Source organism: Amaranthus tricolor, chromosome 10 (genome assembly GCF_026212465.1).
Source record: "Amaranthus tricolor cultivar Red isolate AtriRed21 chromosome 10, ASM2621246v1, whole genome shotgun sequence".
NCBI classification, from domain to species: Eukaryota; Viridiplantae; Streptophyta; class Magnoliopsida; order Caryophyllales; family Amaranthaceae; genus Amaranthus; species Amaranthus tricolor.
The window spans coordinates 15,215,716-15,239,842 of NC_080056.1; the positions used below are offsets into that span (position 1 = coordinate 15,215,716).

The 24,127-nt window shown below is 30.8% G+C and overlaps 1 protein-coding gene across 2 annotated transcripts; it reads left to right on the plus strand.

Moving 5' to 3' along the window:
• Nucleotides 1-13,940: 13,940 nt before the first annotated feature.
• Nucleotides 13,941-16,540, plus strand: LOC130825842 (40S ribosomal protein S15a-1-like). 2 transcript variants are annotated; one of them, XR_009046969.1, is made up of 4 exons: nt 13,941-14,268; nt 14,774-14,842; nt 15,798-15,945; nt 16,053-16,540. XR_009046969.1 is itself a non-coding variant. In XM_057691282.1 (3 exons), exons 2-3 carry the CDS (start codon nt 15,813-15,815, stop codon nt 16,151-16,153), a joined length of 234 nt encoding a protein of 77 aa, XP_057547265.1. In that variant the 5' UTR covers nt 13,947-14,268; nt 15,798-15,812; the 3' UTR covers nt 16,154-16,539. The 2 variants fall into 2 exon arrangements, 1 of the variants encoding a protein (XP_057547265.1); XM_057691282.1 differs by lacking the exon at nt 14,774-14,842 and having other exon boundaries at nt 13,947-14,268; nt 16,053-16,539.
• The last annotated feature ends 7,587 nt before the right edge of the window (nt 16,541-24,127 follow it).

The following is a 24,127-nucleotide window of genomic DNA, read 5'->3' on the forward strand; positions in this document are numbered from 1 at the left end:
ACTCGTATTAGTACCATTTCCGGACACCTGTTAGTATTTGAGTCATAACTTTCTCATAGGAACTTGTATAGAGGTGATTTAAGTGGCTACGTGACCATGACTCAAAACTCTACAATTCTTGTGAAGACACCAAAAACCCTTAAACAATCAGAACGGACCTGAAAATGGCAAAACAGAAAGCTTATTTTTGATTTTTATGACAGCCTGTTAGTATTTTCGACATAAATCCCTCATACAAACTTATTTTGGGGCGATTAAAGTGCCCACAGGACAGCAACTCGGAGCTCTACAAATCTTAGGATGACACTAAAACCAAGAAAAAATCACAATTGACGCGAAAATGGTCAAAACAGAACGCTCAGTTTCTGTCAATATCCAAAATACTAAATTTTATACTAAAAACCAAATAACCCAATCAACCAATACTAATCAACACCAAAAACAACCCAATTACTAATTGAATTCATGCACTCATCTTAAATTTAAGTTGATACTTAAATTTGGTTCAAAGACCTAAATTGAATTAACAATTGCTAAATTACTTTAAAACATTCAATTAATACGTAAATAGAATAGTCCATTTGAGCAAATTCTTCTCAACACTTTGTAATCCACCCAAAATCAAAGATCTACTTCACTTATCCAACCAAAAAAAAGAGCTTCTACCAAAAGAACCTTACAATTATACATATAAATGTCAAATTAATTGTTCTATTAACCTTTAAATCAACATACACATAAAAAGAGGAAGATGAATATGAACTTACTATTACCAAACGAGGATGGAGATGAGGTTTTACTTGATTTCTTCAATCCCAGAATTCTCTAATTTCCAAAACAATCCCAATTAGCTTCCACTTGCTTAAGAAATCAGATTATTCAAGAAGTGTAGATTGAATTTCTCCAAACCCTAGCTATTAGGGATTTCTAATATGATGAGATTCTATGGTTTTTGTTTTTCCAAAAACTTAAGATGGTAGAAGAAGGAGATGCGTATTCATTATAAACTTTATACAGATTCACTTAAGGATATTTCTTAAGATGACTCATGAATATGAAATGAGTCATAGTTTTAGGTGGGTAAATTAGGAGTGTGCCTTCCTACACATATTTATCAAGTATGAGGTGTATTATACACTCATATTTTTTCGTCGTATAATTTATCTTGTCCCCAAAAATGAAAATCAGATATCTAAAAATTGTAGTAAAATTTTACTTTTAAAATGACAAACAACTGTTTTAGTCTCCCCTACTTAACAAATTTTGTCCTCGAAATTTACATACCTTTGAAACAAATGCGGATATCGACTTCTCATGTCAGATTCTTTTTCCCAAGTCACTTACTCTTCCCCATGGTGAGTCCACAGTACTTGTACTAAGGGAATTGACTTATTTCTCCTTTTTGACCCACTGATCAAGAATCTTTAATGGTTTTTCATCATAACTCAGAGTTTCATCAACTTGCAGTGGTTTGTGGTTTAGGATGTACAAAGGATCATACACATACTTGCGCAGTTGAGACACATGAAAGACATTATGTACCGCATCCAACTCTTGCGGAAATGCCAATTCATAAGCCACTTCTCTAATTCTTCGCAAGATTTCAAGTGGCCCTATGAATTTTGGACTTAGTTTTCCTTTTACTCCAAATCGATTAACGCCCTTCATTGGAGAAATTTTTAAGAAAACTTTATGACCGACTTCAAATTCTAGCTTTCTCCTGCGGTTGTCATTGTAGCTCTTCTAAAGATCTTGAGCTCTCTTCATCAAACCCTGAATAACTTTTACATGATCCACTGTTTCTTAAATAAAATCCGGTCCTGTTGGAATATTAGTATCTAAGTATTCCCAACACAAAGGAGTTTTGCACTTGCGCCCATACAAAGCTTTGAATGATGCCATCCTAATACTCAAATGAAAACTATTATTGTAGGAGAATTCCACCAATGCTAATCTTGATTCCCAATCAGTTCCGAACTCCAGCACACAAGATCACAAAAAATCTTCTAAGGTTTGAATAGTTCTCTCTGTCTGGCCATCAGTAGCCAGATGAAAAGCAGTACTCAAACTCAACTTTGTTCTAGAAAGTTTCTTGTAATTCCTTCCAAAAATGTGACAAGAATTTAGAATCCCTATCAGAAATGATAGTTTTGAGTAGAGGTGTTCATTCGGGTAATCGAGTCGCTTTCGGATGGATGTCATTAGGTTTAGTTGTATTTCAGATCGGTTATTTTTCGGATGTGTGTTACGGCGGGTCACACTCGGGTCAGGTCGGTTGGTCACGGTTCGGTTGAAGATCAATTATTTGAGCTATCAGGTTAGCATCGGTTCGATGTCGGTTGAAGTTCGTGTCGAGTAGTCAATCAGTCTCGAACATTAATCGGTTAATAATTGGTTCGGTTTTACCGAGTACAGATCGGATTCGGATATTATTTTTCCAGTAGAATTCGGCTACGAATTAATAATTACTATAGATCAAGTTAATATCATATTAAGTTGTTAGACATTTTTCAATTGATGATAAAATTCCCCTTAGTTTAGGCAAAACAGTTAAAATGCAAATCAATTAGTGATTATTACTTTGTTATTTTTACTTGTTTGACTATAAGTTAAAATTAATGTTTTATTATTTTTCATCTAAATTGATTAAAAATAGAAATAAACATTAACCATTGATTATTAACTCTAAATATATGAAACCATGTATGTATAAAATTTAATTAATTAAAATTTTTATTACTTTATTTAATTAACTAATAAGATAATTGAATATGAGTCGATCATACCTCTATGTTAAAAATTGGTTCATGTTTATACATTTCGATCAAAAATGTGTTCTGGTTAAGTCGGTTTTAGCCAGATTAAGTTAGGTTTTGAGCATGATTCGGGTCGGGTATGACTCGGGTCGGTCACTATTAGGTTCGGGTAATCTCGGTTAACGGTTATATGTCGGTTATAAAAATCGGTCGCTTTTGGGGTTCGATTTTACGATTTTCGGTCGTAAATTGGTTTGGGCAAAACTTCGGTTCGGATAATGTCGATTCAATAAACCTAAAAAAGAAACATATTTTCGGGTCGGTTAACTTTCAGTTTTGATTCGGATTTTCGGGTTGGATCACAATTGAACAACTCTAGTTTTGAGCACCCCATGGAGACACATTGGGTCTTATGTACCCTTTCTCCAAAAGCTTATCTAATTGTTTCTTTAGCTCTGCCATTTCCGTAGGAGCCATGTGATAAGGTACCTTAGAGATTGTTGTGACTCTAGACATCAGATCGATGCGATAGTCGACCTCTCTCTTAAGTGATACGCCACATAAATCCTCAAGAAATACATCAGTGTACTCTGAAACGACAGGGATACTCTTCAAGTTTTGCTCTTCTCCTTCACTTTCTCCCAAGATATAACATAAATACCCAAGTTCCTCTGAATAATCCTCTTTTGAACTGTTACAAAGTGAGAACAACCTCTGACTTGGTTTGAGCTCTCTACCTTTGAAAATTACACAACTTTCATCCACAGACTTCAAACTTACTATTCTTCTTCGACAATCAAACTTAGCACTATAGGCTTTCAACAAATCCATACCCAAAATCACATCATATTCACCCAACTCAAACTCTACTACATCCGCGATTAAAACTTGGGGAGAAATCTCAATAGGGCAGTTTTTATAGAGTTTATTACAAGAAAATTGTAATCCATCAGAGATCCCGACTTTTAAATTTATGCTTACAAAACTAAGGGGAAATTTTAGTTTTTGAAGAAATTTATGTGAAATAAAAGAATAGTCGGCACCTGTATCGAATAAAACATAAGCTAATTGATTGCAAACTCTAAGGACACAAGAAATGACATTACCTTGAGGTTCACGTTGATCAGGAAACTCATATTCACCCCCCATAGCGTACATTCGACCTACCACCCTTTGATTGTTATTAAACTTTCCTCCCTTATTTGGATTACCTCCCTTAGGACAGTGCTTAGTAATGTGACCTGGTTGACCACAAGTAAAACACAACCTTTTACCCTGAAAATCCTCTCTATAATGTTTTCGACTACACTTGGGACACACCCAGATTTCTTTCTTCTGTTGTCTAGTCAAGTCTCTACTTCAGGTTTTCTTACCATTGGGTTTCTGGTATTGAAATTTGAGACTCTCGGTTTTTGGTTTCTTAGATGGGCACACTAGTTGTTTCCCCCTCTCTCGGTAAAACCTATCTTTCTTTTCCTGAACTCTCTTTTTCATGTTCTAAGGCACTGTCAAATATGTCCTGAAAGTCCCGATACTTCGTAACATACTTCTACAAGTTCAGATTTAACTCTTCAAAGAACCTCGAGGCTTTGATTCGATCATTTGCAACGAAATCGGACGCAAACCTAGAATATTCCATGAATGACCGAGTATTCCAGAACTGACATTTTCTCTTGCGATAAAGTGAGAAATTCACCCTCCTTTCTCCTTTGAAGGGAGATAGGATAAAATCTAGTCCTCAGTCTTACCAAAAACTCTTCCCAGGTCATCCCAATGTTGTCCCCCTAAGCCTTCACGGTTTTCCACCATATACTTGCAGTGTCCTCAAGATAGAATGAGGTGATCTTGACCATTAGATCCCCCCCCCCGAACAGTTAACTACCACTAGAACCTTCTCTATTTGGTCAATCCAGTTTTCTAGCTTGATCGGGTCAGATTCCCATTGTAAAATGGTGGTCTATGCCCTTGAAGCCTTCTAAACAATTCACTTTCTTGGTCCAGTTCACCCGTACGATTCTGATCCTCAAGAATTTTAAGTAACCTTTCATTTGTCGCCTCCAACCTTATATATTGAGAATCTCTACTACGACCTTTAACCTCAGTAGATAATTGTCGACCATGGCCCCTAGGCATAGCGTTTATCTATTCACAGAAGGACAGATAGAAATCACTTATGGATTCTACTCATAACATGATAACATAAACTTTACACTTTACTAATAGCGGTTTAGTGTTCTTGGGTCAAACTTACTTATACATATTGTTCACTCTTAGATTTTCTCAAATTTTCATATACTTTATCACATTAATTAAAAGTAGGGTGGTGCATGAAATACATCAGACTCAGTTGTTAAAATGACATCCTAGGGATTCATCTATCACATATTACAAGTAAGCACATAGTATTTACAAGTAACATCCCCAGATTCGACTTAGACTCAATTCTACCGATCTCTCATATTTTTGAAATTCGTTTTATATTCTTTTAAAAATATTGGTTCTGATACCAATTGAAACAACCCAAATCAATGTAAACAATATAATAATATTGTTTACAAAGCATAGTGGAAGACTTATAGAAGTCTAGGCTAAATGCAACCTGTAGCTCGATAGCCGCAGTTAACCAATATCAAAGTATTTAAAACTTTTAACATAATTAAGTGATTATTTACAAAACATTATAAAATCATTACAATTTAATTATACAAATAGCAAATTTACAAAATGTATTTCCAAAAGAAGTCCTCGCCTCATCCGAAACACATAATACATGTAGGCATCCTTTCCACCACAATGCTAACTTGAAAATGGATCTATCCCCCATAAGGGATAGACTCCGTCAAAGAGTCAACAATTGAATTATTGAGTAATCGAACAAACTACTATATTTTATTTACAAGTTGTTAACAGACATCTTCAATTAAATTCTTTATTTGCTCAATTGGTAACTCTTTATAAAAGATTAATTTATCAAAACTCAAACTCTTGTAAAAGACCGTTTGGTATCAACGTAAATACGACTAAGAACCTTTGGTTCATAGTAAATCAAAATACGGCTATAACTTTACAAGTTAATAGCGAAAATCAAAATGCGACTATTACTTTACAAGTCAATAGCGAAACAATACGACAAATTAAACATATGATTTCATTTGCGAAACAATGAAAATTTTATATATCAAACGTATTTATTCAAAACTCATATTAAAAGAATGAAATAACAAAACTTTAAAATGTGGGGATATATGGACCGTCAGGAACTACACTTGATCTAAATTATGAGAACACGGATGATCGTCATCACTGAAAATACGGTTCTTGCAAATACAAAACGGGATTGGGGGCTCGAGACCGATCCGAATAATCATTACCTATTATCAAGCTATAGGATTTCACAATTATCCAAACATAAATATCCGGTGCCAATTCTAAAAAACGGATATTTTTCAATGTCGAATATTTTATTATAAAACAAAACAAGAATTCACTTAATTTTCTTTGAAATCAGAAATCATTACTTAAAATATAAATAAATTCATCATCAACCATCAACATATAAGAACTTGAGTTACTATCAATGGAGTTTCACTTATTTTACACCTATCTTAAATCCCAATATCCAACTTATATCCTATCCAAATAATATCAACTAATCAAATACCCAATTGATACTTATATTCCCAAATTTGATACTTGTACCAACACCCATAATAATCAATTAAGGACCATAACTCAACAATACCAATCAATAAAGAAAGAATAATAACCGTAAATTGATCCCAAATACCTAATAAACAACCTTAGACATTTGATTATCAGAATGCTCAATTTATTTCATAGCTTCTAATCCCACGTTATAAAACCCGTATTAGTACCATTACAGGACACCTGTTAGTATTTTGGTCATAACTTTCTCATACAAACTCGTATAGAGATGATTCAACTGGCTACGTGACCATGACTTAGAGCACTAGAATTCTTGTGAAGACTTCAGAACCCAAAAACAATCAGAACGGACTTGAAAATGGAAAAATAGAAAGCTTATTGTCTATTGTTATGACAGCCTGTTAGTATTTTGGACATAACTCCTTGATACGAACTTATTTTTGGGCGATTTAAGTGCCCACGAGACCACGACTCAAAGCTCTATAAATCTTATGCTGACATTAAAATGCAGAATCAATCACAACGGACCTGAAAATAGCCAAAACAGAACGCTTAGTTTCTGTCAATATCCAAAATACTAAATTTTATACTAGAAACGAAATAACCCAATCTACCAATACTAATCAACGCCAAAAACAATCCAATTACTAATTGAATTCATGTACTCATCTTAAATTTAAGTTGATACTTAAATTTAGATCAAAGACCCAAATTGAATCCACAATTACTAAACTACTTTAAAAACATTCAATTAATACTTAAATAGAGTAGTTTGTGGGTTACCTTTGAGCAAATTCTTCTCAACACTTTGTAATCCACCCAAAATCAAAGATCTACTTCACTAATTCAACCAAAAAAGAGCTTCTAGCAAAAGAACCCAACAATTATACACATAAATGTCAAATTAATGGTTCTATTAACCAAATCAACATACACATAAAAAGAGGAAGATGAATATGAACTTACTATTACCAAAAGAGGATGGAGATGAGGTTTTACTTGATTTCTTCAATCCCAAAATTCTCTAATTTCCAAAACAATCCCAATTAGCTTCCACTTGCTCAAGAAATCAGATTATTCAAGAAGTGTAGATTGAATTTCTTCAAACCCTAGCTATTAGGTATTTCTAATATGATGAGATTCTATGGTTTTTGTTTTTCCAGAAACTTGAGATGGTAGAAGAAGGAGATGAGTATTCTTTGTAAACATTATACAGATTCACTTAAGGATATTGCTTAAGATGACTCATGAATATTAAATAAGTAATAGGTTTAGGTGGCTAAATTAGGACTGATATGACTTCCTACACATATTTATCAAGTATGAGGTATATTATACACCTATATTTTTCGTCAAAATTTTTATCAAAGACGTTTTTATAACTGTTTCAGTCTCTCCTACTTAAGAAATTTCGTCTCCGAAATTTACATACCTTTAAAACAAAATTTGGCTACAAGCGAAGCAACTCCGATCATACTTTGTTCCTGAAGAAGCAGAATGAGAGAATCAATTACAATTATTCTATACTAATTCTAATATCCTGAAAATGTGCACTTTCCAACAAATAGTACTCTATTGATAGAAGATAATTATGACAACATTTTCTTCCATTAACAACATAGTTAGAATTTTTGGATCTTCCAATGGATTAATCGCCTTATCTTGTGAGTATCCTGATGATTCTTTATTTGTCGACATTGTTCTGTTCAACCCCTCTATTAATTCATATTTTTCTTTGCCCCATTATGATCCACCTAAAAGTCCAATTACTATGTGTTCTGGGTTTAGTTTTGGGTACGATAATTTGAATGATGATTACAAAATTGTGAAAATGTTTATAATTTGAGAGATAATTGTTGGAAGATAGTGCATGTTGAATCTATGAATCATATGCGATTGCAATTATTTTACGGATATGCTCTCATCTGGAAAATAATCCCCTGTTACGAGGGTTTGATCTTGCATCCTATAAATGGAGCGACATTGCCTTACAAGATTTTGAGGGTCATGAAATGAAATGTACTAATATTGCTGGTTTAGGGGTATTGGATGATTGTTTATGCGTAGTGAGTTCAGTTTTTCCAGAAAAAGAGGGTGCTTATGTATGGGTGATGAAAGAATATGGTGTGTGGAGTAAATTTTTTGATGTGAATGACGCCATTAATGTTGGAGCTTTGATTGGAGCTCCGATTTCGTGTTCAAATGGAGGAGATGAACTGATTTTGAAGAGACGAGATGAAGATGGTCTTCATTGTTATAATATTAGGAGCAAAGTGATTAAACCTGTTACTGTGATTTGTAACAGGTGTTATATTGGTGATGTTTTTCTTTGTGTGGAAAGTCTAATTTCTGCTGACAATATGATTGAAGTTGGAAATGAAGATGCAGATAATTGTGATTTGTAATGCAGATTAATCATATAAATCTTGTAAATGACTGAATTAGAATCTTAATAAAAGACTTTCTATGTTAATGGTTCTTAATTTGAGTGTTTCTATTACATAGAATTCAAGTTAGTAAATCTTTTTAGAATTGACTCCATTAATATAAAATACTTGATTCAAGTCAAATATTTATGTACACACAAAAGTCGAAATTAATCTAATTAGAGATATTTTAGGAATTTTTAAAATCCTCACCAACATCTAAATATAGAAGTCTTTGTTGTTAAAGAGGTGAATGAATTGACTAGATTATGTGATTGCATCTAAGAGGTCGTTTGATATATGAAAATTAAGGCTTGGTGACAGAAACAAGAAACCCATTCGTTACTTACTATTTGGTATGGTATTTCATCAACTCAAAACGCGTTATTTATATTTTTTGAACTGACTATTTGCTGCGGTTTTGCTGATGCCCGCAGCAAATAAGCATTATTTGCCGTGGTTTTATTAAAACCGCAGCAAATAATGCTTATTTTTTTTATTTTATTTTTTTCGTTAAATAAGCACTTATTGTGTATTAGCTCCTCATCAGGCGATAACAAAGAATTATTGTGTATTCTTCTTTTTAATACTCAATGCTATGTTCCATAATATTCCTTCAAACAATAATTATGGTGTCATTTAATCACTCGTTAAGTGTTCTTATCATGAAGTTTTGATAAATGGAGTACTCATCAGGTTGCATATTTGGTTATAAATTAATTGTCATAAACTTATACTCTCATTTCTACTACTCCTTCCTCCGTTACTTTAAAATTTTGATAAAAATTTTTTGTAAAATTATTTATTGTTTGTGCGATTTAACTAATTAGATATAATAAATTAGTATTAGTTTAAGCATTTTTTTGTCTCCTTTTGTTTTCATCGATTTTTGAAAATAAACATTGAATATTGTTTTAGTAATGAAACGTGAAAGTGCAAAAGATACTTAAAACAGAAATTGCTTATGATTCTTCCGCTGAGAAGACTTCAAAATTAACGAATTGAAAGATGAGTTTAGATCAATTGAAGGAATATTTGGTTAAGTATATATTCTAAGTAGGAGGGCGGTGTATTTTTGTAGAGTAACGATAGGAATATAAAAGCTTAGAGATAAATGAATGATGCAACATGTATTTATAATGGTAGAATGAAGTCTGGTTAAATGGAATCATGCGCATAAAGCGTGGTAATGGTAGGTCTTGGTGAGTAGTGTGTAGTTATTTTAGAAAGTTAGTAGACTAAGGTGGATGGTTTAAGGTCTAACTAAATGTTTTATGAGCTTAATTATTTCAGCCCATAACAAATATATTTTTTCTATTTTTTCTACTACAATAAACAAAAAAAAAAAAACGTATAGCTGTTGATGTTTTTTTAAGGGACATCTTAATTCTTATCATTAACGCCTTTTTAATGGTGATGGTGGTAGATATGTGAAATTTTGAGTGGTGCTTAGGGTGAGAATGTGATTTAAGAAGTTTTAGTTTTATAAAAAAATATATAAATCACAAAAATAAAAAAGAAAAGAATATCCTGAAAAATAATAAAAGTGAACGGATTATTCCAGTTTTAAATGAAATTTGCTATGGTTTTATTAAATGAGAAATTCTACATGGTAATATCGAACTTTTATGACACGCTAGTGGTATCATTTTTGTAAGATTATTCCACATGGTAGCATCCAGTTTATGCATTTAAATTTTTCATAGACTTAAACACTTAAAAAATCTCAATTATTTAGTAAATATCACTAGTGGAAAAAACCTCATTTGCTTCGTGTCATTTGCTGCGGTTTTCCTTAGACGCAGCAGTAAATAGCAAAAAAAAAAAGAAAAAAAATATATAGTACAAATGCTGCGGTTTTCCTGATGCCCGCAGCAAATAAGCATTATTTGTTGCGGTTTTATTAAGCCCGCAGCAAATAAGTGCTTATTTAACGAAAAAAAATAAAATAAAATAAATAAGCATTATTTACTGCGGTTTTAATAAAACCGCAGCAAATAATGCTTATTTGCTGCGGACATCAGTGAACGGATTATTGCTTGAGAATGTGATTTAAGAAGTTTTATTTTTATAAAAAAATTAATAAATCACAAAAATAAAAAAGAAAAGAATATCCTGAAAAATAATAAAAGTGAAAGGATTATTCCAGTTTTAAATGAAATTAAAATTGCTATGGTTTCAACTTTACTCTATAATATTGTTCAATTATTAAATATACTTTAACTTATTTATAAAACAAATATTTAAAAAAAATGTTTTTTTAATGTCAAAGAATTTCAATAATGTACTCCATCAAGTTATTCAAAAATTGTCATATGACTATAATACGAATATATTTGAAGATATGTTGCACATACATTAAAATTTTGATGAAAATTTTTTGTAAAATTATTTATTGTTTGTGCGATATAACTAATTAGATATAATAAATTAGTATTAGTTTAAGCATTTTTTTGTCTCCTTTTGTTTTCATCAATTTTTGAAAATAAACATTGAATATTGTTTTAGTAATGAAACGTGAAAGTGCAAAAGATACTTAAAACAGAAATTGCTTATGATTCTTCCGCTGAGAAGACTTCAAAATTAACGAATTGAAGGATGAGTTCAGATTAATTGAAGGAATATTTGGTTAAGTATATATTCTAAGTAGGAGGGCGGTGTATTTTTGTAGAGTAACGGTAGGAATATATAAAAGCTTAGAGGTAAATAAATAATGCAACATGTATTTAGGAAGTTAGTAAACTAAAGTGGATGGTTTAAGGTCAAACTAAATGTGTTTATGAGCTTAATTATTTTAGCCCATAACAAATATATTGTATGTTGGAACATATATATATATAAAGGAATTGGTCCATGAGGACCTGGGACATACTCAATTAACGTATGTTGATGACTTATGTTGACGTTTTTTTTTCATATACTAGAATTCTTGGTCATGAAATCCAAGTCATTTTAAGGGACATCTTAATTCTTATCATTAACGCCTTTTTCATGGTTTTAATAAATGATTTTAATAAATGGAAAATTCTATATGGTAACATCGAACTTTTATGAAACGCAAGTGGTATCATTTTTGTAAAATTTTTCCGCATGGTACAATCCAGTTTATGCATGATTTGTTGATTGGAATTAAGGCTTTTTAGCATTTCTTGATTTTATTCGAAATGATTTGTCAATGAGCTTAGAGGTTGAATTCAAAATTAGATTAAGGCTTTTTTTATTGTTTCTTCCCATTGATAGGTGGCTGAAAAAAAATCGTTTAGAGAAAATTATAAAGACAACAGCCAACACTTAGTGAGGGTGAAAACGTCAAAATGGTTAATTAAACGGAAATAGACAAGAATTGAACTGATAATGCTACGCCAGTTAGATAGTGTATGAATTGGATATGAAGAAAAATCTTACAAAAATGATATCGCGCATGTTTTATAAAAGTTCGATGCTACCATGTAGAATTTCCCTTAATAAATTTGAAACCATGTTGCTAACATGTAGAAAAATCATAAAAAAGGAATATTTACCTAGAATAATCCAATCTTTTTATAATTTTCCTACAATAATCTCACATATTGATTAACCATGAATAATCCCAACTTTAGGGGTTTTTGTTTAGAGTAAACTTGGGTTAACCAATGACATGCTATAGTAGGTAACTCACCAAAAAAAAAGTAAACTGAAAATTAATGTAAAATTAGAGAAAAATTTAAATATTCACATAAATAAATTTTGCATGATAAAAAATCACATTTTTTTCCTACATTTAAAAAAAATGCTTTTCAAAAATTTATTTTAGTTTATCTATTTTTTATAAAAAATAAACTTGCCATAACAAGTAATCCGGTTACTAGGTTTACTATATGAAAAGAACTCCCAAATTTAGGATTATTCATAATAATCAATAGGTGAGATTATTATCGAAAATTCATAAAAAAGTTAGATTATTATAAATAATTTTTCCTAAAAAAAGTACTACAACTCATATTTTGCCAAACTTCATTGCTACTATAGAGAATTTCCCTATTTATTTTTAACCATATCATAATTTTTGTTTTTGGTAGTCAAACAACCATCATTAGGGTTGGTCTTATGCATAGGCTCCAAAATACTGTTAAATACTTCCTTTTTTCGTCAGAATTGCAGCAAATAGAATTCGTTGTAAGCTTCGTCTCTAAATATAAAATTTTAATATATAATTTTAAATTGTTTCATTAAGATTTTTTTTATAAATTTTAAGGCTCCAATCACATTTGAAAATTTTACAAAAACCTCAAATGTCACAAGCATTGTAAAGCTGGTAGAGTATATGAAGATATTATTTGATAAGCATATACAGAGCTGACCTTACATTTTAAGAGGCTTGGGGCGAAAGATTATTAATGAGCCCCTCTACTATTGTATATATAGACAAGTTCGTACCTAAGCACTAGTTGAAAACTAAAATATTTTAAGGCCTTGGGGGTAGGCACGACTTGCACTTGCTTAGGATCGGCCAAAAGCGTATACTTCTTTAAATTATATTATAAATTACTTTCTATTTTGTTTAATGCTGATCTTTTAATATAATGACAGATAAATATATTTATGAAAATAAAAATTTAAAATAAAAAGTTTTGGGATTCACTTTAGTTCACACAAAAAATACACAATATCGCGACTGGAGGAGTCTGTCTCTATCCTGTCGCAAACCTTTATACGGCGATAGGATAGAGACATGCAGGTCTTGTCGCCGACAAGACCTTCCTGTCGCCATATATGTTGTCGCCATAAGCTCTATCCATCGTGATCCTGTCTCCATAAATTACGCTTATTTCTATAAAGTCGTAGATACACTACTAGATAAAAGAGCATAGGCAACATCCTTTGGCAACGGTATAGCAACAGCTTTAGCAACGGGTACAATAAAACCGTTACAATAGATAAGAAAAGGCAACGGGTTCAAGTAAACCGTTGCAAAAGATTAGAAAAGGCAACGGTTATCTTACACCCATTGCAAGAACTTATGCATGTGGACCCTCCAATCCAAAAAAATAAAATGCGATTTTTAAAAAATAAAAATAAAAAAAAATAAAAAAAAATACAAAAGAAGAGTGCTGCTGGAGGCGGAAGAAAGAGAAAACCCAAAAACAAACCCTAAGCTACGCGTCTTGCCGTCTTCGACATCTTCCTTAATTCTTCCTCTTCGACATCTTCGTGACCTTCGTCTCCAGTCCAGTCCGTTCCTCGTTCCTCCGGCTCCTTCCTCCGTTCCTCGTCCAGTCCGCCAGCCACTGACTGCAATTCAAGTTGACAAGTTGCTTCGTCTTCGACTTCGATAATCGATCCGCAAATCGCAATCCAGGCTCCAGCAAATCAGCAATCGACGCTTCCTCTTCCTCTTCAAGTTGCTTCAGACTTCAGTACACTTCGTCTTCTTTCTCAAGGTATTTTCTCTTTTTTTTTTCTTCTTTTTTTGTAATCTACCACAATCTGTTTTTTTTTTTTTTTTTTTTTTTTTTTTTTTTTTTCAGATTTTGGGTTTTTTGTACCTTGTTTTTGATTGTTTGCAAGATAATTTACTGTATTGTTTCTTGTTTTTTCGTTTTCTTCCAGGAATTTTGTTCTTAGTGATGAGCAGTTACTTTTTTTTCTTTTTTTTTTTCTGAATTTTGCAAGATAATTTCGTTTTCTTTTGGCTTATCTCATGGAATTGGAGCAAAATTTAACTTTTCCATGATGTAATTGTTCTTGCTTGATGTTGATGGAGTTGTGGGTTTGTAAGCTCTTTTTTTTTGTCTCCAAACTCTGAAATTAGCTGGCTTGGTAGTTGGTTGTACTTGACTGTGGGTTTAATTGAATAATTTGTTTGGTTCATTGGTTGCAAGTTGTTAAATGTTACTTGATAGTTCACCTTGATGGTTCATTGAATAATTAGATTGAACCGTGCAGTTGAGCTTCTTCATTTGAGTTTAATAATGAAAGTGGTACTCAATTTGGTGGTGGTATCCTGCATATAAGGTTTGTTACTTTATATCCCTTCTCATTTTATTTGAAAATGATTAATTTTCTTTTAGTTCTTTTGTTATTTTTAATATAAAGGGCGCTTCTTTGGGTAAATGGACTTTAGTTTGATTGTAAATCTTTTGTACTAGTTAATCAAGTTTGAATTGAGTAATTTATTAGGTTTGGCTATGTGGGTATTTTTCCGTTTGACTGAAATTGGATAAATTTATGAATTCTTGAGGAATACTTGTTAAAACAATGTTATGTTTGAAGTTGATTATTTTAGTTTGATTAGCTTTGAAAGAGGAAAATGGGAAAGCTTTTTGATAGTTTTCCCCCTTTTTTAGGTAAAGTTTTTGTTCATTGTAAGAACATTTATTGGTTAAGCTAGTTTCTCTATATGGTTAATGTTGTTTGCTTCTTTAGGTCATTATTCTCAGATTCTTTACTAATTTGTCAAGTTTGTTTTCATCGTTTGAGTTGTCTTTGTTCTTGTGTAATGATATTTTTGACTTTTTCTTGCAACATAGATTATGTGTACTTAGATTAATTTTTGATTAGTTAAAGGACGTGTACAACTGTCTGGGAATGACATTTATCTCTTGAGTTTGTTGGTTGAATTACAATGATTTTGGGAATGCATGTGAATGTTCATTTAGGGGCATAGCTATCAGTGGGTGAAGGCTGGCTACAAACCCCCCCTAAAAAATAGTGAAAATTTAGTATACATGATTATGTGACCAACGAATTATATGAACTCTACTTTTAAATCACAGAAGTTGTGGGTTTCACAGTCAACATTACAGAATCGCTCAAATAACATCTTTCTAACCCTCAACTAAATTTTAATTTGTAATGTTGATGTGAAAATTTCCGGTGTTCTTCTCACCTGAAGTCCTGTTTTTTCTAGCCATTCAATTCCAATGAACAGTCCTATTGTATTGCTAAAATTTTGTCTCATGGTATGCAGCCCAAGTGAGTAACAATGGTTAGGATTAGTGTGCTGAATGATGCTCTCAAGACAATGTACAATGCTGAGAAGCGAGGGAAGCGCCAAGTTCTGATTAGGCCCTCATCCAAAGTCATCATCAAGTTTCTACTTTTCATGCAAAAGCATGGTATGGGTCTTTGCCAAACTTGTTTGATCTACTCTTGAGTGCCTGCTTAAATGGACAAGCTCATGGTGATGGTTATGTTGCTAACTACTATTTTTTTTATATTTCAGGTTACATCGATGAGTTCGAGTATGTTGATGATCATCGTTCTGGAAAGACCTTCGATGGGTGCCGGAGCTTGAGTTTCGTCGGGATTAGAAGATGGAAGTGAAGAGTTTCCGACATTTATGTTTTGGATGAATGATGATGAAAAGAAATTGTTTTGCCAAACCATAAAAAATGATGATGAAATTGAGCCGTAAAAGAACATATTTAGAATTTTGTGTCGCTTTTGGAAACATTTTGTGAACTTGTTTGTTCGATACTTTTTAGACGTAATGATGTATAGGTGAATATTTGGTTGCACTAGGTTATGGAAGAATTGATCCTTAGTTTTTGATATAACAAGTTAATCGTGTAAATTTCTTAACTATAATATTTGTAATCAAATTTCTAATTACATCTTATGCTATCAATTATTAAAATTATCATTTGCTTAGCTTTTTCATTAAAGACTTTTTGCAACGGTATTGTGCGACCAAGAGAAACTGTTGCCAAAAGATTGTATCTTTGGCAACAGTCAACTGCTACCGTTGCAAAAGATGCAAGAAGCCGTTGCAAAAGACTTTTGGCAATGGCAGCAAATACGACGGTTTGTAACCGTCGCAAAAAGGTTTTAGCAACGCTTTTTAGCCCTACAGCAACGGTCCTTAACCGTTGCAACAAGTCTTTTATCTAGTAGTGATAATATTATGTGCAAGGATTAATCGAAAATAGCATTATCTATCATAAAGTTATAAAGTTTTATTTCTTAGCTTTCAAGAATATGTCAAGAGGTTATGTATGTACTTCTATAAATTATAACCCTAAATATTTGAAACAATCACATTTTTTATTAAATTACGCAATTATACAAATTGAAACTAACCGGAATTACCCGACCTGAATTCGTGACCGATTTTTGTAACCGACACATAACTGCTAATCGAGATTACCCGAATCTAATAATGAGCGACCCGAGTCATATCCGACCCGAATCATGCTCCAAATCGAACTCAATCAGGCTAAAACCAATTTAACCCGAACGAAATTTATATTGAACTGCTATAAACCTGAACCAATAATTAACATAGAAGTATGATCGACTCGTATTCAATCTTCTCATTAGTTAATCTAATAAAGTGATAGATATTTTAATAAATGTAATTTTAAAAAATTAAAAAAAATGCGATAAGGGTAGATTGAACACGCGACCTTCAAATCTTTTGTCTGACGCTCTCCCAACTGAGCTATCTTCACTAATTAATAATTATTGATAAATTTAACTAATCATTCAATATTAGAGTGAAAACCTGTGCAAGTTTTTTAACATCAATATATATAAATATGTAATATTAAATAATAAAGTCAGAGATATTACGCAATAGAAATACTCAATTTTGATAGTTTTATGCATAAAATTACCCCATATTTTTGAAAATTAGCACCAATATATTATGCATTATATTATATTCTCTAACTTACTCAATTTAACTATAAATAAATGCTAGACAAAGATATTTTAAAGGTAGAGATATTACTCAAGATTAAATGTTAGGTGATTTTTCTTTAGTCAATAATTGAGTTTCATTTGACAAACTCTCATTAATTGTGACGACACTTGGAATTTTCTAAGCTTGTTAGTATAATGTATAATTTGCCATACATTTGCCCATAACATACCATCAGTAGTAGATCTAGGACTCAAACTCAGTGAAAACACCAATATGACAAAAACAATCAAATAAAAAAATACTAAAAAACTCTATAAACTAATAAAAAATAATTACAAAATATTTTATCGAATTCAAAATAGTAAAGCGAATTACTTTATAAAAGAAAACATTGATCGAACACGCAACTGTCAGATTTTAGTCCGAAGCTTTCTCCCAACTCTGCTATCGTCGATAATCGATAATTGTTGATAAATTTAACTAATAATTCATTAGTAGTTCGAAAATCCATGCAATGCACGATTTTTTTAACATCAATATATGTAAACATATGATATTTAAAAAATAAAACCAAAGATATTATGCATTTGAAATACTCAATTTTGAGAGTTGTATGCCTAAAATTACTCCCATAATTTTCAAAATTAGCACCAATTTATTATACAGCATATTATATTCTCTAATTTACTCAATTTAACTATAAATAAATGCCACTCAATTACTCAATTTACTCAAGTAAAAACACAAAAAAATCATAAATATATATGTTAAAACTTAATGTATACAATTCAACCCTAACAAATAATATTTAATATAATAATCTATCTCATCGAATTTTCTTATTTTTTCATAAGTGCCACTATGAAGTTTAAACTCTACATATTAAATAATTTAAAATATCACCAACAATAATGAATTAAAGTATCTCTACATATCAAATTGCAATTATGTAAAAACATCCCACTTTTTCATAATTTAATTCTCCTCTAAATAAAAAAATTCAAATAAATGATCAAGAACATGCTTCAAATCTTCATTTAAAATAGAGGTTTTTTTTTTTCAAAAAAAAAAACACTGAAACAATCAATAAGCAATGATTAATAAGTGATGTTTAAATATTTTTTATAAAATCATACCTTGAAAAGGTGAATAAAAATATCAAGAGATAAGAGTTCCTTAAATAGTTTGTAGCTTAGTTGGTCATTACTATCCCCAATAGGGATGGCAATGGGTGTTGGACCCGACCCGGATCCGTAGATTCATATCCGTTTTCACGGATCAGGGTCCTAAAAAATTATCACTCGACAGTCGACACTCGAGTACTCGACAGCGACATCGCCCACAGCCCACAGGCGACCTCACTCCCTGCCGACAGCCACCGTATACTCCTCCCCTCTCCTCACAGGCGGATTTGAGGGTAATAAATCCTAAATTTGATTTTTTTTTTTACAATACTTTTGATTTGTGTTGAATTGTTGAGTAGTTTTTTATTTATTTGAGTTTAGTGGTTGATTTATGTTGAGTTAAATGGTAATTTTTTATTTATGTTGAGTGGTTGATTTATGTTGAATTATTGAGTTCAATGGTAATTTTTGATTTTTATCATTTTGGATTTTACTTGTGATTTTATTTCTATGTTTTTGTTTGTTGATCAGAAAAAGTATTAGTGTGTTTTAATGGTTTTGACCCATGAGTGCTTTTTGGATGAGTTCTGGAAAATAAAGGGCTTGACATTGGTGGTAATAAGGGTTTATATGACTTCTTGAGATTGATGTGGTAAGATTGGTTATGTTTGTTTTGTTTGTAGTATAGGACTATTGTAGTGACCTTATCCTAATACGAACACCTGGACGTATTCGACTACTTCATATTTTTGGATAACTCTTTTTTTTAGATGTGGTTTGATTCTTTTATGATATGTACATGCGAAGATCTGGGTCTTGCAAAACTGGACCCACGAATCCGGGTTCGGATCTGGATCCTGTTCTTGAAAACGGATCTGGATCCGGGTCCACCCGGATCCAATCCAAATTCGATCCGTTGCCATCCCTAATCCTCATACATGTTTCAATACAAAAGGTCTTAGGTTCAAATTATATAAATATTAATATTAATATTGCAAATTTTAGTTTCAGTTTATGATTCAATCACATATTATCTTTATCTTATTAAATATTTTCGTTCAAATATTGTTATCACTATAATAAATTTTTAACAATTATTAATTGAATTAATTATTGCTAAAAGATGAACCGAGTGATAAGAGAGTTTAATAACTGTAGAAAACGAATATGTATTATAGGTTAGCAAATGATGGGTATATAATATATATATATAATGTATTTTAACATACAAATGGGATGATCGTAAAACAATAAACCTTTGCTAGCTTAATGGGTTGAATCATATATCAAATCAAATTAAAAGATATTATAAATATTTTGTTCTCTAATTTCGTATATAAATTTCTGAATATCATAAAAAGATTCTTACTTAATTTCGTGACCAAATTTCTATGTGAGTAATTTCATTAAAAGACGCTATTATTATGTTTTTTCCTAACTTCTAATTTAAATTTTATGTATGTTATATAAATGATTCTTACTTTATTTCGTTTTAAAATTTCAGTGTCAATATATTTATATATTAAAATATATGATTAAGGAAATTCTCACAGTTTGATATGAAATATAATATTCTTGATTTACATTTAATAATAAATAGAGTTATTATCAAACATAATTTAAATATTGACAAAATATATTAAAATGTTTGTTTCATAATAAAATGGTAATTAATTCCATAATTAAATGGCAAATATTAATAATATTAATTATTGTATTAGAGAGGTCAATCAATTTCAATTAGTCAATCTTAATTCTCCAAAAAAAAGATGTTATAGATATGTTATACCGAAATTTATTATATAAATTTATTAATATTATGTAAAAGATTCTTACTTTATGTCCTTTTTAAGTTTCTGCGTAAGTAATTTCATTAAAAGATGCTATTATTATTTTTTTTGCCTAATTTCTAACTTAAAATTTATGTATGTCATGTAAATGATTCTTACTTTATTTTGTTTTTAAGTTTTTATGTCAATATATTCATATATTAGAATATACTCCCTCCGTTCTTTTTCGATCTTCCACATTACTATAACGGGTAGTTTCAAAAGTTATTTTACTTTAGAATATTTTCTATTTTTAGAAAGTTTTTATCTCACTTTTACCCCTTAAACCCCCCTCTTTTCTTTTATTTATATTTAGTTTCTCTCTCATACTTTCAATATAATCATTACTTCACACTACTATTTATTAAAATAATACCCACTACAGCCTTATACTTCCAATACAATCATTACTTCACACTACTATTTAATTAAAATAATACTCACTACAACCCAAAGATTTTATCTTCCTTAATATGTGTGAAAAACCCAAAGTGGAAGATCAAAAAAGAACGGAGGGAGTATGATTTAGAAAATTCACATGTTTGTTATGATACATGATATTCTTGATTATAGGTAATTGATTAACATTCAATAATAAATAGAGTTATTATCTAACATAATTTAAATATAGACAAAATATATTAAATTGTCTGTTTCTTAATAAAATTGTAGTTAATTTTATAATAAAATGACAAATTTCAATAGTAATAATTACTGCATTAGATATGTCAACCAAATTTAATTTGTCCAAATAAATATGGTGTGCCCCAAATTCTTATTCAAATTCCTAAATATCATAAAAAAGATTCTCACTTTATATTGTTTCTAAGTTTTTGTGTAAGTAATTTCATCAAAAGATGTTAATGTAAATGATTCTTACTTTATTTCGTTTTCAAGTTTTTGTATCAATATATTTACATATTAGAATATATAATTAAGGAAATTCACATATTTTAATATCAAATATAATATTCTTGATTAAGGTAATTAACTTACATTCAATAATAAATAGAATTATTATCAAACATAATTTAAATATTGACAAAATATATTAAACTGTTTGGATCTAAATAAAACTGTGTTTAATTTTATAATTAAATGCCAAAGATCAATAGTAATAAAAACTGCATTAGACAGGTCAACCAAGTCAATCAGTCAATCTTAATTTTCCAATAAAAAATACACTTGGTAGGGGTTTTAGAATTGTGACATTTGATATTTTACAGTTTTTTTAATAAATGTTATGATACTGCTAGCCAATTAAGACAAATATTGAATTATTGAAAATAATTTAAAATTGAGATTATTCAAATCGGATGAGCAAAAGGTTGGATTATTAATATAAATGTATCTATTCGTATATTCAAGGTAAACTATTAATTTTTTGGGGTTTTTTCAAGGTTTTGTGATTGTGATTTTCTCTAATTTTCATTAATTTGTTTTACATCAATAAAAACTCATACACAAAATTTTATTCAAAGAAACAAATCTTTGGATTTTTCGGTACAATGGATTTTTCTCTATGCTTTGTTTTTGCCTAATTCAAGGTTAATTAATGTGAAATTTATTTTAACTTTTAAGTGTACGGTTCAATTAATTTGCCTAATTTTATAATAATGGGGCACAAAACAAGAATATTTGATTGGAATTATATCTAATCTTACTATCAACTGACTGAGATACTAAAATCTATTAATTAAATAAACTAGTACGAATTTAACCTAAATATACATGATTTCAAAATTAAACCTAATCTTAAACTTTCTTTTTTTTAGAAAAGGTTCATAAAGATATTTAAATTAAGGTTCATTAAACGTAGATTTAATCATAGACTCAATTTAATAGAATTAATCACATAATATCATTCCATACAACAAATTGGGATCAACCACTCACTGCTAGAGAAAAAATCTACCCACTTATCATGGAAACTAACATTAAAGTTTGTTTTTTGCAAATTACTGCCTTAACAGTATCCAAGTCTATACCATTCTGACCAAGTGACCGTTGACCAATTCAAATGACCGTTGACAATTACTAATCACCTTTGACTTTTGTTGACCATCTATAACGACCTTTGACTTTCCTAATTACAAGTAGTACCCTTATGTCTTAGCAATTTAATGTTGTTTTTACCTATCAAAACGATATTTTTCAAAAAATGGACGTCGCGATTACCCTTTTAGAATAACTGCTTTGGAAATCCGGTCGAAACAAGTACTTATTTGCCTATTTTTCGATATGTACATCGTAAAAGATATGTAACGTTGTTTTTACCCATCATAACGATATTTTTTCAAAAAACGGAAGTCACGATTATCCTTATGGGAAAATTCTTTCGAAAATCTGGTCGAAACAACTACTTATTTGCCTATTTCCACGTAGATCGAAAAAGATATTTAACTTCGTTGTTACCCATCACAACGATATTTTTTTAAAAAAACAAACGTAGCGATTACTTTTAAATATTTGATGCTAGTTACTGACGTGTACGTGTTTGTGTTTATGTTTGATTTTTGATGACTTTCTATGATTGTCCTGCTATGACACATTGGCCTTTGGTCTAATGTTGAGCAGCAGGAGAATCATAGACAGGCGTAGCAAGTACTGGAGCTTCTTTTGCATTGCATTGCATTTGAGGAGAGTGATGAGGGCGAAGCATAACCTGTGTCATACTGTTATCTTTCGATTTTGTAGCTCTTGTTATCTTTTGTAAATTTTGGTTGTATATGTTTTGTTATGAGGCCTTGTGTCCTCCCTCGTATATTTGTATTTCCGCTGCGTAGTTTATAACTCTGTATGGTTTTAAGGAGTTAAGTCTTTTTAAAACGCAAACGTCGACACTGGAACCACGATCCACGCTTGGCATGTTGATTTGAGAAGCCGGCGACGAATCATTCCGCCATGACATAGTTTTGATAGGCCGTTGGTGCCTTTACTTTATTAGCTTCTAAATAACTTTTGTTTTTCTACAAAGGCGGAAAGTTTTAAGGCAGATGCTGCCGAAATTTCCTCTCACCTTTTTAAAGTTAATATTTAACGTTTATCTAAATTCTCTTCGTTTTTCTTTTTTTTTGTACCACCCGAATTTCCTCTCGTCCTTTACGGTTTTGGTTTCGTTAAGGGGTCGGAAATTATAGGGTGTTACATATATTGCATAAATCCTTTTACATATTACTTATTGAAATGCACATATTTGTATACTTATATTATGGTGGAAAGTTTTTATACTCGGCTTATTAGCTGATCGATTCCCATCGGCTGTTCCCTTATAATGGGAGTACATGCTGCAGGTGACTTCACATGAGGTTATTAAGAAGCTATTGTGTTGTCTATGTGATATTAGGATATAGTATGTATGAAATTTATATAATGGGTATGAAATAACGATAATTATGTATTAAAGCAAGATGTAATATGTAAAATTATATTTTAATGATTTGAGTTTTATTTGATTTTTGAAAAACACTATTTTGTTTTATTTCTTTTTCCCAATAATCACGATTCGATAGACTTTCGCTTTAACATTACTTACTATTATATTATATAACCTATATTTAGAAAAGAACAGTCCGTTACACTTGATATCAAAGCCAACGTTATTCGAACAATCGGATCTTATCCGATAGTAGGAAATTCCGTGATAAATTACATTTTTGAAGAAAAAAACATAGTATTTTAAATGAAATCTTTTTTTTAA

What these genes read in the sequence shown, in the direction of transcription:
- LOC130825842 (XM_057691282.1), top strand. Translation starts at nt 15,813, where the DNA reads ATGGTTAGGATTAGTGTGCTGAATGATGCTCTCAAGACAATGTACAAT. An exon ending in ACTTTTCATGCAAAAGCATG is followed by an intron (nt 15,946 to 16,052) that starts GTATGGGTCTTT and finishes TTTATATTTCAG; the next exon opens with GTTACATCGATGAGTTCGAG.